General features: G+C 44.0%; 1 protein-coding gene and 1 long non-coding RNA gene across 2 annotated transcripts; both read right to left on the minus strand.

Annotated features, from left to right (window-relative positions):
- Positions 1-312: 312 nt before the first annotated feature.
- On the minus strand, positions 313-5122 carry LOC123398805. The gene is made up of 4 exons (XM_045093259.1): positions 4744-5122; positions 4360-4571; positions 1874-1965; positions 313-576 (listed from the first exon to the last, which is right to left on the minus strand). Exons 1-4 carry the CDS (start codon positions 4949-4951, stop codon positions 561-563), a joined length of 528 nt encoding a protein of 175 aa, XP_044949194.1. The 5' UTR covers positions 4952-5122; the 3' UTR covers positions 313-560.
- An 8387-nt stretch (positions 5123-13509) lies between these two features.
- Positions 13510-14215, minus strand: LOC123451772. The gene is made up of 3 exons (XR_006632499.1): positions 14184-14215; positions 13947-14045; positions 13510-13602 (listed from the first exon to the last, which is right to left on the minus strand). It is a non-coding gene; the product is annotated as an uncharacterized LOC123451772 (long non-coding RNA).
- Positions 14216-18133: the final 3918 nt, after the last annotated feature.

Consider the following 18133-nt stretch of genomic DNA (forward strand, 5'->3'; position numbering starts at 1 on the left):
TGAAAACATAGCTCAGGTTGTACTTAATATTGTGTCAGAATTTGGTCTGGCCGACAAGATATTCGCAGTAACTTTGGATAATGCTTCATCAAATACAACTATAATGGAGAGGCTTAGTCCTTTGTTTTCTGTATATGCTGCATCTTTTCTACTGCATCAACGTTGTGCTTGTCATATAATTAATCTTATTGCTAAATGTGTGTCACGCCCAAGATGCGACCCTATCCTCAATTTGGCACGGGGGCCTCGTCAGGGATAGAAGCGCATCTCGTCGTGTCGCAAGAATGGATATCGTTACAAGTACATGTACTGAGAAGGAGAGATATATAAAGAGTTGGCATACACTCGCCACAAGCTACATCAGAGTCACATCAGTACATTACATAATCATCAAGAGTAAGAGCAGGGTCCGACTATGGACGAAAACAAACGACAAAAGAAGAACGACGTCCATCCTTGCTATCCCAGGCTGCCGGCCTGGAACCCATCCTAGATCGATGAAGAAGAAGAAGAAGAAGCAACTCCAAATGAACAAACAACGCGCTCGCGTCACGTAGCCTTTACATGTACCTGCAACTGGTGTTGTAGTAATCTGTGAGCCACAGGGGACTCAGCAATCTCATTTCCAAAGGTATCAAGACTAGCAAAGCTTAATGGGTGAGGCATGGTTAAGTGGTGAGGTTGCAGCAGCGGCTAAGCTTATATTTGGTGGCTAACTTACGAGTACCAGAAATAAGAGGGGGAAGAACTACGCATAGCGGACGTGAACTACAGATGACCAAAAGAATGATCCTGAACACCTACCTACGTCAGACATAACCCCACCGTGTCCTCGATCGGAGAAGGAACTCACGAAAGAGACAGTCACGGTTACGCACACAGTTGGCATGTTTTAATTAAGTTAACTTCAAGTTATCTAGAACCAGTGTCAAACAAAGCTTCCACGTTGCCACATAACCGCGGGCACGGCTTTCCGAAAGATTTAACCCTGCAGGGGTGCTCCAACTAGTCCATCACAAATTACCACAAGCCGCATAGAAATCCTCAATCACGAAGCTCGCGATCTCGTCGGATTCCCTAGTGGAAAACCTCAACTCTGAGATTACCCAAAGCATCACCGGAATCCCGATGCACAAGATATCTCGTCAAAGGTAAAACTAATCCAGCAAGGCCGCCCGACGTGTCGACGATCCCGATAGGAGTCGCGTACCTCGTTCTCAGGACACGACGGATGAGCTAGACGTCGGGATCGCTAAACCTCCGGGTGACCAGAGGGGCGCCGGACATCGCTCAGGTGGGGCCAACACTCATGAGGAGCACTGGCCCGGGGGTTGATTAAATTATCCTCAGGGTCCGGAAAGTCCCTATGCAATTTTATTAGGTGTTTAGGCAAATGTAGTACCAAAGTTGGGCCTTGCCAGACCAGCTTTAATCTAAAACGAATTATCAAGGGGGTCCCCATAACAACCCCGATCGTGTTAGGAGCGCTCATTTATGGAACATAACACCGGTAGCCGGTAACTAAGGGGGCAAAGGTGGAACAAAACACCAGGCTAGAAAGGCCGAGCCTTCCACCTTTTACCAAGTATATAGGTGCATTAAATTAAACAGCATCTAAATATGGTGATATAACAAGGAACCCATGCTTTCACATGGAAGCAATGCACCTGCAACTAGCAACGCTATCAACAGGGTTAAGCAAGCGGTAACATAGCCAATCAGTGGTTTGCTAGGTCGAACAGGTTGAAGGTAATCATGGCATTGTTGAGAGGCTGATATTTAACAGGTGGTAGGCAACGAGACATAAACGATAGAAGCGATAAAACTAGCATGGCAATGATAGTAGTGGTATCTGGGGAAATGATCATCTTGCCTGAGATCCCGCTTGGAAGAAGAATGACTCCGTGAAGAAGACGAACCGATGTAGTCGAACGGGTCCTCACAATCCGACACGCTTGCGGAACTCTATCGAGACGGGGAAAACCGAAGCACAAATCAACACACGGAATTCACCACAAGATGCACAACACATATGATGCATGAGCAGCTGATTACATGCAAGTCACGTCATGACAAATCACACAATCAAACACTACACATTAAGTGAAGTTCAATATGCAACGAGTTGCATATTGACGAAACTCCACGATTAATTAATTAGTTCACTCCCGATTACTTACACGGCAAAATTAAATTGAAGTTAACATGACAAGGGGTGAAGCGGGTGATTCTACCTATCATCCTAGTCGGTTAACACGTGGAACATAGAACGGAGCTATAGATCAACGGGAAACAACGAAACACGATATGAAGCTCTACGTGAAAGATTCAACACCTCACACACATTTGGCACAAATCTGGTGTTCCCAGGTTGCCAAGACATATATTAACCCAACATGAATGAAATAGAGCAAGGTAGAACACCCCAACAACAATTAAACACAAACTTTGAACAAAATGGCAAAACTACATAATCTGCCAGTTTTTGCATCTTAGTTGTTTGTGAGCAACATGCAACATAGCTACAGGTATTCAAATATGACAAATAATATATGTGGTTGTTGCCAACAAAGAACACTACAAGCCCCAGCAAGAATCACAGCAAAAGGAATTAAACTCTAGAAGATACAAGGCCACAAACTTTCCCAAAACCATCAGTTCTCAGGGACTTAGTGAAAATTCCTGCACCTAAGTTTCTGTATCTGTTCTGAAGCTTTTTGACAGCAATCAAAACATAAGCTACTGGACTCCAAATGACTTGAAAATTGACAGGAAGCTTCAAAAATATACCAGGTTCAAAACACTAGCACTGAACTAAGTCCAGTTCTCAACAGAATGACCAGAACATCCTTATCTACAGGGGAAGAAAATGTTTCCAGCATTCCAGACTTAGTGAAATTTTCAGAGTTCAAAAATCTGGAATTTTCCAGCCACATGCCCACTTTGTCTAGGCATGGTTTGCACACACATGTCACCAAGAGGTGATTGACACCACTATGGTGTTGAGCACAAACCCCTACTACTAACACACAAAGATCCATACCCTTGGGCTCCATCTATACCATGGAAACAAAGCCCAAACTTTCAACAAAATGAAAATGCAACTCCATAAGGTATGCTTATAAGATGACAATTACATAGGAGAGTTTCATGTGCACAATGACAAAGTGACATGGGGGTTTGAACCCCATGTTTGTGTCATGCACATCAACAACACCAACACACACAATACCTCACTAGCACTAGCATCAAGCTCAACACAAAAGTAACTCTAAGCTAACAAGAGAGTATGCACACCCCCACATATGGGCATGTGATGGTGCACACTCTCACAAGCATCACTAGGATCTTCCTAGTATTCATGTCATCCTCAATATGCAACCACCACAACAATCCACACCCTCACATGCTAACATAGATAGCTACCTAGTGCAACTCATCACCTCAAGACATGTGGTGAGGGGGAGGCATCCACACCCCACTAAATCCATGCAAACAAAAGGAACTACAAGATCAACTTAGACCCTCTTAAGCTCAAAAGATGTGACCCAACATGAATAGCTAGTGCTTCTATCACCCCTTAAGAACAACACACACAAGAAGAACACATCATCATGCACAACTCCTACCAAGTGTACTCCACACCATGCATGGATGCTCAATCCCTAACTATGCTCTTACTCCAACCTACAAAGGTAATCAAGTGCCACCTCATCACAAAGTGACACTTCTGTGGAACTGTCCAGAACTGGAAACTAGTGTCTCCATTGGAATCCTTGGGTTCTCCTACCCCAAAACCATATATAACGCTGCTATATATGCGTGCGGAAAAACACCAGAAACAACAAAGGAAAAACTACCAAGATCAAACTCCGCTAATAACAAGAACAGGGGTTGTTCTTGATATGCCAGACTTGGCATGTTCCTCTTCTGTAATACTCCAGATTTGGAAATACTTCACAAAACTAAAGTAAACAAGAAAAACATATAAACATCAGGGGGTCCACCTGGTCATACTCACCAGGGCTCCTAATGGGTGTATGCAAGTGGGCCATACCCCACAATACACACACACCCCAACTACTGCACCACACACCTAAAAGAAAAAAAAATGGGGTGCAGGGGGATTCGAACCCTGCACCTAGGGTACCCTATGCACAACTCCACACCACTATACGAATTAAACAAAAGGGGCGCCAGCGGGATTTGATCCCTGGACCTCAGGGTTGCTACCGAGCGCGCTGACCAGCTGGGCTAGGTGGAGTCTTGTGGAAAAAAGAGATCCTACGCTACATATACAAAGTCTACGCTGAACGTGGAACCAGAACAAATCTGAATCGCAGAAGGGGGAAACCGAACCTGACGAAACTGAAACTGACGAAACAACATCTCTGTTGTCAGGTCGTCAACACAGCAGCACTGGGGCGAGGCACTTAGGCGAAGCCAGAGGTAGGGGATGTCGTGGGGCTCCTTCGGGACAAGCACCGACGTCCAGATCCGGCCGAGGAGGGGCCGATCCGGCCAGCCGACGAGCTCCTCCTGGTGGAGACACCAAGGCCACGGTCGGTTCCCTGCAGGAGGAAACAAGAGAGAGAGGGTGAGAACCAGAGGGAGAGAAGAGAGCCCGACCTGAGAGAGAGAGAGATGGCGAGGTGACAGGGAAGGAAAAGTGAGGAAGAAGAAGAGAAGGGCGAGGCGAGGCGCCGGTCACCGGGCTGGTCGGGTCCAACAGAGGAGGCCGACCTGGCAGATGGAGCGGTGATGAGGCGGGCAACACGTGCAGCTGCAACCCTGGCTCCAGCTTGTCCCTGCTGTTGTAGCTGGTAGGCTCGCAGTGGTGCTTTGGCCGATTAGCCGGGGGCATGGGTCCATCCATTCCCGGAGTCAGACGGTGGCGCAGCTTGAGCATCGCTTGGATCTCCTGCAGCACGGCATCGGGTGCTCTGCTCATAACCCGACAGAGAGAAATAGGAGGCGCCGGGAACGAGCCTCGAGGTCGGCGATGGCTTGGCCTTGGATGGCGGCTCCAAGGGGCGTGGAGGCGCTCGGGTCCGGGGTCAACGCTGGTTGGCCAGGAGGAAAACGAGGAAGGAGATGGGACATGGGTGGCGGCGGCTAGGTGGCTGGATGGGACAAAGGTCCTAGATTTTAGGGTTGGGTCTCGATTATACAACTAGGTTAGGGATAGGTTCATCTAGACCTTCCGATTTAGATCGGATGGTCGAGATAATTAGGTTAGGGAGTCCTATGGACAAACCGATGACGTTTTGCGGTAAAACGGGGTTGATCCGGACCCAACGGTCACGATCGCCCGGTTCGGGTTTCGGGAGGTTTTCGGACTAGGTTGCGTGTAGGGTCGGTGCACAGTGCAGAGGGGCTAGGCGGAGATGAGACGGGAAACGGGCAGCGCGACAACGCAATTTAAAACACCGGGACACGTCCGACGATAGACCGAATGTGGTGCCGCTACGATCGACCGTTCGAGTACTAGACGGACTCCGATTGCGACGAAACTTGACATGCGGCTTACCTATATTAAAATAGGACCGCACGTCAAATTCCAGCTCCATCGGAGAAAGTTTTATACACGCTTTAAAAACAGAGTTACGACGGTGCCGCGGGCGCGTGCGTGTGCGGTCGGGCCCAGAACGGACAACGACGAGAACCGGCAACTAACAATGGATGCAAGTTTTGAAAACTGGCGGCAACGGAGATGCCGATGCAAAGCAGATGATGCGCATGATGCGATGATGAATGCGACAGACAAACGAACCACACGATGAAAACGGAATAGGAGGGGAATCTTCTGGGGCGTCGGCATCGGGCTGTCACAATGTGCTATCAAAAGATGTGAGAGAGAGGTTGAGATTATACGCATTGCAATTTCTTTTCTTGGTAACTCTACTCAACGGATTAGTAGCTACAAGAGATATTACATAGCAATAGAACAAACTCCTCATAAGTACAATCTAGGCATGCTTGTTAGATGGAATTCTACATATATGATGCTTGAGGCACTTATCCGAGACGAAATTGCATTTTTTGATGGATTAATGAAAATATGGGAAGAGAACATATCACTCTTCATGCTATGAATGTTGCTAAAGCTTTGCTCAAGTTTTTAGAGATGTTTTATGACGCAATAATTTCTTTGTCCGGGGTTTATTATCCCACATGTCCTTTAATGATGCACACTCTTGTAGACATTGCATCTCACTTGAAAGCATACGGAAATAATATATTATTAACTTCCATGGTTCCTCCCACAAAAAATAAATATTGCAAATATTGGGCAAATATTCCTGTTTTGTATGCATTTGCATTTATCTTGGATCATAGGGTTAAACTTGAACCGTTTGCTAGTGAACTCGTTGTACTAACTGGGGCCCTAGGGATAGATTATATCACTTATTCCACCGAGGTTCGTAATAAGGTTCCTGAAGTTTATGCCAAGTACGATCAAAAGTATGCCGGAGTTCGCATGCAACGACCTTCACCAGCACCAATTGGAAAAAAGGAAGGAGCGTGGAGCAAGTTATTTGCTTTTTCCACCTCTGCCCCACGCTCCTCCATGGCAGGACCATCTCCTTTGCTTTTAGGTGGTAGGGAGTTAGCGAAGTACCTCAACAATGAGAAGTCAACTTCAATGAAGATGAGGAGGATGACTTTGATATAATTCAGTGGTGGCAAGAACACAAAGTTACATATCCGGTGCTTTTCATATTAGTGCGAGATGTGTTATCAGTATCCGTCTTATCGAATCATTAGAGTCTGCTTTTAGTTTAGGTGGAAGAATATTTGAGGAAAGAAGAACGAATCTCACCCCGGATATGGTAAAAACACTCATGGCCATGAAAGACAGAGAACTAGCCCAAAGGAGAGGCCAACACACTCCAGAAAACAACGAATTGATGGTCATGTTCGAAGATCTTACATTGGAAGGCGAAGAAGACCTAGACTAGAGTCGTTCTAGTCTTTGTACTTTTTTTCTTTTGTAATTTTCTTATGCTCTTGTAAAAAAAATGTAATCTAGAGTGTGACTTTGTACTCTTTTACTTTCCAGGAATGGATGGTTTTAATGAGGTAGCCACTAATAAAGCTTAATATTTATCTCACATGATGACATTTTGTATCATTTTAATTTTTTGAACTTAAACGTGCCTAACGTGTCAGCCTGTGTTAAAAATGTAAGTATTTTTTGCTATATAAAGGGCTGCCTACCCCTCTTATTTCTCACACTCAAACCTCATCTTGCTTCTCCACATTGAAATATGGATGCTCCAAATGTTCCGCGCAAGCATCTCGAACTACTTTGATGAACAAATATTTATGAAGGATGGTGTCAATGTACGTAAAGCGAAGTGCAAAAGATACAGAATCTTTTTGACCATCAGGAATGGAAGGAGCGACCACCTGCATCACCACAAACAAGGACACGTTAAGAGACGAGGAGGCCGCGCGGCACCAAATCGTGTAGTTGTATCTTTGTAGTTTTTTTCTTTGTAATTTTCTATCCTTTTGTAATTTTTATTTTGTTTTGTAATTTAGAGTGTGCCATTGTATTTTTCTTTACTTTTTTGGGATGAAAGATTTTAATGAGGCATGCTTTAATAAAGCTCAATATTTATCCCATATGATAAGTTGATGACACATTGTCACTTTCCATATTTATTATTCTAATTTTTCTGCATTTTGTAACGAAGTGAGTAATAAACATAGCAAAATCTACTGCTAGTAGCTAGTGCTACGTACAAACATTGGTCACGTACGAGCAAACAACAGTGTGATAGAGAAAGTGCATGCATGCAGACGTGCATGGCTGGCTTGGCTACACAAGCCGACGAGCACGCATGGCCGGCCCTGACAACCCAGCCCCACGGTGCAAGCCAAAAAAAATGGGGCCTCTATACAGAAGAAATTACATAGTTAATTCTTTTTCTGCCTTAGCGGTGGGCCTCCGGCAGGCGAGGGCCCTGCGGCTGCACCGGACGCACCTGCTCAGGGCCGGCCCTGCGAGCACGGGCAAAGCTGCTGCGCCTTGCTGCAGGGGAGCTCCTAATCGGCGAGTAGCGTCTGCAGAGACCGTATTTGGACTGTTTTCTTCGGGCCCATTTCATTCCTTCGACGGTTTCTTGCGTTCTTTTGTTCGACTGTTTTGTTCGTTCGTTCGTTCAACTATTTCTTTTGTTCGATTGTTTCTTTCATGGAAGACGCTACGCGTTCACCGACGGATAGGTAAGAAATATCCATCACCATTATAGCCGTTCGATGTAAGCGATGTCGTCCGTTCGATCCGATATCTTCCGACCAAATAGAACCTGAAACTGCTGCTCAGTTTCAGAAACTAACAGGCTGCTGCGGTTCCGACAGACTGTGCGTCACGCAGACACCGCCTCCAACCACCGCGGCGCCGCCCGCAGCCACCGCCTCCAACCACCGCGGCGCCGCCCCGGTAGCAACTGCTCCAACCACCACGGCGCTGCCCCGCAAACCACCGCGGCCCCGACAAACCTACGCCGCCCGCAACCTGCCTGAACTCCATGGCGCACCACATCGCGCGCCAGATGGTCGGATCGGACGCCAACCTAGCTGACCGAGCACGACCATCTTTCTCAGCTCCAAGCGCCTTCGGGGAGCTTCCGCCGCGAGCTGGATCTTCAAGTTGGTTCACAAATCCTTCGGTGGTGTTTCCTGAACCCACATCGAGCAGATCCCGTCAACAAAATTCGGTGAGACATCCAGTTTCTGAAACTGTAGCTCTGATCCAAAGTGAAAGAATGAACACCTGTGTGTTTCTGAACCTGTTCCCGAACCTGCCTAGTTTCTGAACATGTTCCTGAATCTGCCTAGTTTCTGAACTTGCTTAGTTTCTGAACCTGTTCCTGAATTTTTTTTCTAGTGAAAGAATGAGCATGTTTCTAAACTTAGTTGCAGAAACAACTGCCTAGTTTCTGAAATTAGTTGGAATAACAGAACAATGAACCTGTTCCTCTCAAAAAACAGAGCAAAAATGAGCCTCTATGGCTTCTGAAACAATTGTCTAGTTTCAGAAACATAACCTGAAAAAATTGCCTGTTTATTTGCCCCTCTGCTCCCAATTTCAGTTACTATTGATTTTTGATTTTGTTTCAACTATCATATGTGATTTTTGAAGTATGATGTGACTGTTGCACAATAATTGTGTTGCAGGAAAATGTAACTGAAGGTGAAGGAAGCTATGTCGAAGATTCAGAAGGTTTGTTGTTTGCTGAAGATGCAAGCCAATATGATTCAGATGATGGAGATGTTTCTTCGCAGCCGTTGCCGCCCTATGTTGGGATGGTGTTTGACACAGTTGACGATGCTCGCAAATTCTACAATGACTATGCCTTCAAGTTGGGGTTTGGAACGCATATATCTACTTCAAAATTCACGCAGAAGAGAGGTCAAAAGAAAGAGGATGCAACCCTCATAAAAAGGGTCTTTGGATGTGTGCACGCTAGAAAGCCCGTTAAAACGGAAACCAACAGCAGTTCAGAGAGCATTGCAACTGGAACCAGCAACTCTAGTAGGCAGCCTAGTGAGGGGATGGATGTCACAAGAAAACGTCAAAAAAACAGAATGCTCCGTCATGATTGTAAGGCACATATGATTGTTGGGCTAAGGGAGGGGAGATGGACAGTGACTTGTTTTGTTGCGGAGCATACACATCCGATGATGGATCAGCCGAAGCGTGTTAGGTACTACCGCTCGCACCGCAGCATACCCAGCGAGGATTACCAACTGTTGTTGACGCTGCATGATGTGAACCTCTCCAATTCAGAATGCATGAGCGTCCTTGGCAGGATCCATGGAGGTGACACTAGGATACTCCCATATGTGAAAAGAGATGTTACAAATGAACGTGCAAAGCTCCGCAAAGGGTTAACATTTCAAGACATGGATATGGCAGTGAAGTATTTTGAGAGGAGGAAGGGTGAGAATCCAGAGTTTTTCTTTGCGAAACAGCAAGATCCTGCAACAAACTCAGTGACTGCAATGTTTTGGGTTGATGGGAGAACAAGGACGTTGTACCCAAAATACAAAGATTGTGTATTTTTCGATACAACATTCTGCACAAACAGATACAACATGCCATTTGCTCCTATAGTTGGTGTAAACAACCACCTCCAGACAATTGCACTAGGATGTGCCCTGTTGCCGGATGAAACTATTGACACATTTAAGTGGGTTTTCCAGCAGTGGATGGTTGCGATGGATAACGAGCATCCTACCAACATCACGACTGACCAGGACCAAGCGATGGCAACAGCCATTGATCAAGTGTTCCCGAACACTTGCCATAGGTGTTGCAAGTTTCATGTGCTTAGCAATGCACGGTCCAAGTTGGGAAGGCTATTGAGCAGAGATGGGGCTTTTGCAGATGTGTTTTACACTTGTATCAACCAATCTGAAACCGTGGAGGAATTTGAGGAAACATGGCAGCACATGTTGCATTGTTTTGAAGTTGCAGAAAACAGACACCTCAAAAATATGTGGCGAACAAGGCGCACGTGGGCTCCAGCATATTTCAAGGACAAATTCTTCCCGTTCACGAGCACAACAGGCAGGTCTGAGGGTCTCAACTCATATTTTAAGACCCTGATTCGACCAGCTGATTCCGTTTGGAGATTTGTGCAGCAATATGAAATGTGTCAAGAAACTATGCTTGATCGTGAGGACAATGCTGGATTCACTGGTGAAACAACAGCTCCGCCTCTATACTCTCGGTAGGCACACTTTTGAGCTTTGCCCAAAATTCAAAAACAAAATAAAAATGTTGTTGTTGACCTATTTCTTTTTATGTTCTTGCAGCTACAACATCGAGCGCCAAGCTGCTGCGTACTACACCCGCACTGTCTTCGGTAAGTTTCAGAAACAGGTGACAGCATCTACTGGCTTCATTGTCAACCAAGACACTGACTACCAAGGGCAAGGCGTCGCGTTTGAGCTGAAAGCAACATCCTATGAGAACCCGAAGCTGTATTCTGTGCATGCTGTGAAGGATGAAGGGTTGTTTGAGTGCAGCTGCCACTACTTTGAGATGAATGGGCTGATTTGTGCACACATAATAAGGGCGATGGTTCATCTCAATGTGCAAGAAATTCCACAACAATACTTATTGGAGAGGTGGTCCGAAGCAGCCACTACAAGCATGGGTAGGACTGGCAGGTTGCTGGACTTTGGGCACCCCTCGACAAACACACTGAAATACAACTCATTGTGTCGAAGGTTGACATGGCTTGCCTCTAATGCAAGTTGCAATGATGATGCCTATACAATATTGGATGATGCAATTAAAGCCCTTGGCCTGCCATAGCAGCGGCCAAGAGAGGAGCCATGCCTGATCAACAAGCCACGCAACATAGTGAACCTCCAACACCACCCGCTGCGACAACGGTAACAGTGAATGGTGACATGCCACAATGAGAACGCTCCGATATGCTGCAAAACCCAGCTCGTGTGCCTAAGAAAGGCCGACCAACTGACAGAGAGAAGAGAAAGAAGACCCTTGTAGAGCAGCGAGATGATGAACAAAAAAAGAAGATGAAACAACAAGGGAAAAAAGCAACAACATTGGACAAGACAACAGCTCAAAAAAGGACTGTTCGCTGCAAGCACTCCAATGAATTGGGACACAATATTCAGACATGTGGCACCCTAAAAGCTGCGATGGAGGCGGCAGCAGCGCCCTCAAAATGCCAATTCTGCTCTGGGGTTGGACATGCAGTCCCAGAATGTCAATACTTGAGAGCTGTGATGGCAAATGATCAAAGAGTTGCCCAAATGACGCAACTGAACCTGTAGGGAAAAGATAGACACAAACAGGGAGGCGACAAAACAACAGGCACAATTTTTGCTTTATTTTCATCATGGTAAATGTAAAAAAAATGTACTTGCTCTCAGTGTTTGGAAAACAGAGGCTCATACTTGTTGCAGAATCTTTTTCTTATCTATTTTTTGCAATAAAATACTATTTTAAATTTCTGCAACAAAAGTTTGTTATACACTATTTTCTGCAATGAAAGTCATGTTTTGTAGAAAAAATGTTGTTGCAGAAATGTTTTGTGAACTTGAGTTACAGTAGAAATCTTGTTTCAGAAATGTGTGTAATTTTTTTTGTAACAAAATGCTTTGTTGTAGAAAAATTGCCTTTAGTTGTCCCCATGCTCCCAAAGTATTTCATTTTGGGAGCAAAACTGTATGTTTGCTACGCGTATACCGGTTGTTCTTTTTAAAAGATCAGCCTCGCAAACCGAGGTATTGCTGCGGAAACATCCGCATCATAGGTCGTGCCGTAGAAATCATTGCAAAAAATGGTCATGCAAAAAGTTGCAGCAAACATACAGTTTGTCCCCTGTTCATGATCTTGTTTACAGAAATAATCTTCGTTATGTTGATTTTCATTTTTGCATGGCGTGCATATGTTGCAGAATGCATCCATTAAAAAAAGATTACCACTGTACCAAAAATGTTACATGAAAAAACACATTACAGAAACATGAAAAAATGCTTTTGAAACACACCATCAGGATCAGGTAACTGCCCATTTGTATTTGTATTTTGTCATGTTCACACATCAGGGATCAGGTAACTGCAAATTATATTTCTCATGCTCGAAAAAGATGGCATGCCCCAGCTACATGTGATCAATGACAAAAAAGATCAGGTAATGTCTCCTGTAACACATCAGGATGAGGACGAGGTAACTAGAGAACTCAGTTGCAAAAACACATGTCGCGCACACATGCACTGAAAAAAAGAAGAAGCCTAAAACTACTAGCTAGGTCTTGTTGCGGTCGTCTTTTCACTTGAAACTATGACTTCTTCACCAACTTTTCGAGCTCCTCCTCCGAGGTGAGGGTCTTTTGTGGATGTTTGAAAAGCTTTGCTGCGATGTACTTGCGGAAGTTGAGCAACGAGGTTGTGTCCTGATCATACACGGCAACAAAAGAAAAAAAACATGTTTAGATACTACTAGCAACAAAAAGGGAAAAGCTAGTGTGTCCGGAAAAGAGATTCCGCAACACAGATTCCACACAAAAATTGAGTAGAAAAAAAAGAGGAAAAGCAAAAAGTCATACTGTATTGAATGGCTTTAACCCCCTTGCAGTTAAGTTCTCCATGTACATAATAGCAAACAAGCCGCAATCAAATCTGCCAGTAAAAAAAAGGTTGGAGAAAAATGAGATCACATATATGAAATAAAAAGTTGCCAGAAAAATAATGTATAGTTGCGGAAAACAGTACGTTGTTGACTGATGTGGGTATCCTGATGGACTGAAGCGCTCAAACATGTCAAGATTGTGCTTCCAAGGGTTTCTTCCTCTCACCAGAGTTTTGAAGTTCTCTATCTGCAAAAATGTAAGACTGGTTGCTTCCGAAACATTGAGTTGAAAAAAAAGCATGGTGAAAAAAGAAGAAAAACAAAATGCTACCCCATACCAGATTGGAACAAGGCTTCTCGAGGATGCTGACATAATGAGAGTCTCTAATGTTGGAGTCGAACACATTGAACTGTTTATGGATCAAGTTTAGAACAACGACCGCCCAATGGTCTTGTTTCACAATGGTGAAGAACAACTGCAAAATATGAAGAAGCAAAAAGGGTCACGATGGTTGGATGGTGCCGTGGATGGTTGTTTCTGAACATAGTTGCAGAAACAATTGCCTTAGTTTCTGAAATAGTTGCAGAACAATGAACTTAGTTTCTGAACTTATTTGGCAAAGCAGAACAAATGAACTTGTTCCTCTCAAAAACAAAGCAAAGGTAGAAAAATAACTGTTGTAACAGATGGAAGAAACTGCAAAGCAATTCCTCTCTCACAAAGAAGAATGCTATAATGATATAAGGGCATAGTTGCATAACAAGGTAGAAAAAAATTATTGCAATTGTAGACAGAACTTTGATGAACAAAAAGCCTTACTTGGTCAGCTTTGGCAATGTCGTTCTTCTCACAGGCCCTTTTCAAATCTTTCGTGCAGGAATTTGTATTGAATGAACTTGGGTCCACACAGAGTTTTGACTGCATAGATAAGCAAAAAAATTGCAACAAAAAAGAAAGGTGAAAAAAAGGGAATGTGGTTGTCTTCTAAAACCGACTATGTTGCGTTTCGAAATCACAAGTGACAACAACAGGGAAAAAACATGATAGTTAACTCACAGCAACATGTGGTGAGAATGCAAACTTCCTTGCCTTGCTTGAACTGTACATGTGCTCAATGTTGAAACTTTCAATATAGAGTGACATCACCTCATTGTTCACATGAGCCCGCTTTTTTAGCCCGTTGCTGAAATGTTTGAATGAAATATCGAAACCACCTATCCTTATGAACGAAGGGCTAATTTGTTACAAGAGATGACAGAAACTTGGTTAGAAGTTGTGAAACTATTCCTTTGGTTTATTTTCTCTCAGCACACAAAAAGAGCAAAAAAGCGTGAAAAAACTTACAGTGGCTCGCCTCGGGGTGGGTCCTTTATCTTATAATTGGTACAACAGTACCTCTGGTATATCGCATCATCCATTGCATCAATTTTTTTCTTCTTCATTTTTGGCAACTTTGCTGCCGTTGATTCGGTCGGTGCAGCTCTCTTAAGTGTAGGATGCTTCTGATCATGGCCTTGCCCGCTGCTGACTTCAACCTGTGCCTCCTCTATTGTATCATCAATACATGCTTCTGCCCCAAAAAAATGAAAAAAGACAGCGGATGAGTAACAGTTTTGAATCATGCATGTGCTAAGTTTCAAAAAACAAAAAGAAAGGATGATATGTTGCGTAAACAAAAAATCACGAGAACGACTTATATAAACCTGCAGGGCCTGTTGATATTGGCGGGAACGTCGCGAGTGGAGTGACATCATAAACAGGACCGGGTGAAGCAGCGGCAGCAAAAAGGTTATCAAACAAAGGGCTCCTCGCTCGAATCTCCATGAAAGACTCGATATCAACAGCAGGCGATCGTGGAGGTGATTCAACTTGTGGCACATCCTAAAACAGCAAGGCATCGGGGCTTCCAGGTTCAAACAATCCAAATGAAGGCCCGTCTTCGAGAGTTGTTTCTCCTGGTCTCCTAATCAGATTCACGCGACTGCATATATCTTCTCCCTTTGCATTGTTGCGATCATCTCCAATGTTGTTCTCACTCTCACTCTTATGGGTTTTTTTGTCAGCATTTGTTTTCCCAACTACAACTCCTGGATCAACACTCTTTGTGTTGTCCGGCTCAGAGGCTTGCTGCATAGACGAGGCAATGACGGTGGATTGAGCAGTTGATGTATTACCTTGTTCCAAGTTGTTAGGCTGCTTGGGTTGCTGTGGAGATGAAATTGTGACAGATGCATTGGCAGTTCCTGTATTAGTATCCCGTTTCTTCTGCTGTTGCGGAGACGAGTCGTTAGCAGTTGCTTTGCACATGCCAGGAGCGGGAGCTGCTGCTGCATGAAAAGTGACATCATGTTTCGCTTCGTCACTCCTAAATCCAGCTTTGGATGCTTCAGACAACATGAGGCCCATTCTTTTGAGGTAGATGCCCTCCAACAAACTCCCAAATGAGCTCAATGCACCTTTAAGTTCTGCAGCATGGATGTCTTTATGCTTGTTGAATATAGCACGCATGTGTGGGGGCAGCTGGAATGCATAAAAAACAAAAACCCAAGAACGGGGGAACGACATTAGCCTCAAAGTTTCATATTTTCTGTCAACCAAACAAGATATTATGCGGGGAAAAACAGAGAGTTGCAGAAAAGAAGAAATGCAAAATATGGCTCACCTCTAATTCGTCAAATGCTGGTAGAGGGTGCAGCCGGTCCTCCAAAGAACCACACACATCATCACAACCCTCCGTGTTTTTCGGAGGTGGCTCATGCACATTCCGTGTTGTGCCATCAGCTTTGTTTGTAGCACCTTCTGTTGGTTGTTGGACGCCATCAGCACCAACCATATCGGGAATCTCTGTTGCGGACATACTAGCTTTGTTGGGTAACTTGGCAAGCTGCTCTATGTATGGCAGAAACTTGGTTGTTGCGTAAGGTGAAGTGGAGCTGAACTGCAAATCCAAAAAAGTAAATATATTGAAAAACACTTGAAAAAATGTGATAAAAAAAGAATACAGATTTGCATTGAAGGTATTGTTTGAACAGTTTGAAAAAAAGAATACTTACAGGGCGCTTCCCGAAACCATCTTCAATGGTATCAACTGCAATAACAGCGGTGAAATCCAACTCCTTCACAAAACAAGCCCGTGGCAGAGAATAATCGATGGTATGATCAACTATACATCCTCTTGGGATGTCAATGTGGTCCATGTAAATTATCTACAAAAAAAAAAGGCGCAGAAGCCAGTGTAAAACCAATAGGCTCCGGAAAACAAAAAAAATGGAGATGCTGCGGGAATGAAGGGAAGTACCGGAAGCATTGGTAGACAACCGCCAATGTGGAATTTTAGTTTGCCTTCATTCCTCTTATCCTGGTATTTCTTAACTTCCTTCATCGCGTCTAACAGAATATGCTCATCCCACTCAAACTTGTGGACAACACTCATGTCTTGCAAAGTGTGCAGATATTCCAAAGGCACCATATTTCCGGTACGAGGAGCTAGGACCAACGAAAGGCAAAGTAGAATCCATGTCCTATTAAGGGTATCCTCATCGTCATCATCAGCGTTTGATAGGACAGAGACTGTGGTTGGTATTGGAGCCCTTTCGCCTTCCAAATAAATTTCACGGAAATCTGCTTTCCCCCTTTTCCCAAATTCAAGTGGCTTGCTTCCGGATGGCACATTAAATAGCTTCTTAACCATATCCCTTGTGAATTGGATTTTCTTGTGGTCACTTAACCTGCGAGACATGAGAAAATCAGTACATGTTTCGAGAAAAAAGAAGATCAAAAGAATTTATGCAACATAGAAAAAAAATGAAGCAAAAACAAAAACAACAAACACATACTTGAGCAGCCGCTTCTTAGTATCAATCCTCATGACTATGAAATCGGCAAGTTCTTCTGGAGGAGGTGGTAAAGGGGAGATATGAAGCAAATCCCCGAAAGAGGACTTGCTTATGACATCCCTCTTTTTCTCTTTGACGGTGTTGGCTATCTCACGTAGCCGCTTCGCCGACCATCGAGTTATATAGATACCCATGCTGCAGAAACAAAAACAAATGGAAACACATGAGCTACTACAAAAAGCAGTAGTAAAAAATGCAAAATAAAATGAAACATTGTATCAGAAGCATAAGCTTGCACAAAGTTGCAAGAAAAAGAAAGTTGCAGGAAGCATAAGCTTGCACAAAAGTTGCAAGAAGCATAAGCTTGCACAAAAGTTGCAGGAAACACAGGTCATGTTGCAGAATTTTTTACAACATAGATCTAGTTGTAGATTTTTTTTATTGCAAACAAAAAGGTCTTTATATTGCAACAAAGGTCTTGCTGTAATTTATTCTTGCAACAACAATCTTGTCAAATAAATTTCTGTAAACAAAAGTCTTCTTGAAGAAACTTTACAGAAGTCAAAAAATTTGCACAAAAACATTTTGCAACAAAAGGTCTTGCTGCAGAATTATTCTGCAACTAAGATCTTGTTGCAGAAATTTATATGTTTCCATAATCGATGTCCGTGCGAGCCGTGACCCTGTTTCTGAATAAGATGAAGATATTTCTAAGAAACGAAAGGTGGACACGTGGTAGACGATGGAGGCGGTTGACGCTTAGGAGCGATCCGCCGGTAGGTAGTAATCATTTCCCTTATAAAATGGGCGGCCCTACGCGTCAACAATAAATTTTCTGCAACAAAGACCTTGTTGCAAAATATTTTCTTCTGCAATATCTTGCAGCAAGATCCATGTTGCACAACCTCTTCTTTTCTATTTTTCTGCAATAAGACCTCGGCGGATCGGCCATTCCTCGCGACAATGTCGGAAACCATAGCGAACGTCAAGAACCTAGCGCTGCCACTTGCCAAAGGCCACCAAATAGTGCACATGCCAGGATTGTACTTGGAATTGTATAACCGGAGAGGCTGATCTGATCAACACTCCAACTACTACCTCTAATAGGTTTTACACACCGCACCAAAATATTCAGTTCTCCAATACCATGGCGGGCAGTGGCACGAAATT

The sequence above is a fragment of the Hordeum vulgare genome, chromosome 5H, assembly GCF_904849725.1.
Source record: "Hordeum vulgare subsp. vulgare chromosome 5H, MorexV3_pseudomolecules_assembly, whole genome shotgun sequence".
Taxonomy (NCBI): domain Eukaryota; kingdom Viridiplantae; phylum Streptophyta; class Magnoliopsida; order Poales; family Poaceae; genus Hordeum; species Hordeum vulgare.

Coding starts and splice junctions, on each gene's coding strand:
- LOC123398805 (XM_045093259.1), bottom strand. CDS start 4,951: ATGAGCAGAGCACCCGATGCCGTGCTGCAGGAGATCCAAGCGATGCTC. Junction 4,572..4,743: donor ATCACCGCTCCATCTGCCAG/GTCGGCCTCCTC, acceptor TTCCTCCTGCAG/GGAACCGACCGTGGCCTTGG. Junction 1,966..4,359: donor GTCAGTTTCAGTTTCGTCAG/GTTCGGTTTCCC, acceptor CCGTCTCGATAG/AGTTCCGCAAGCGTGTCGGA.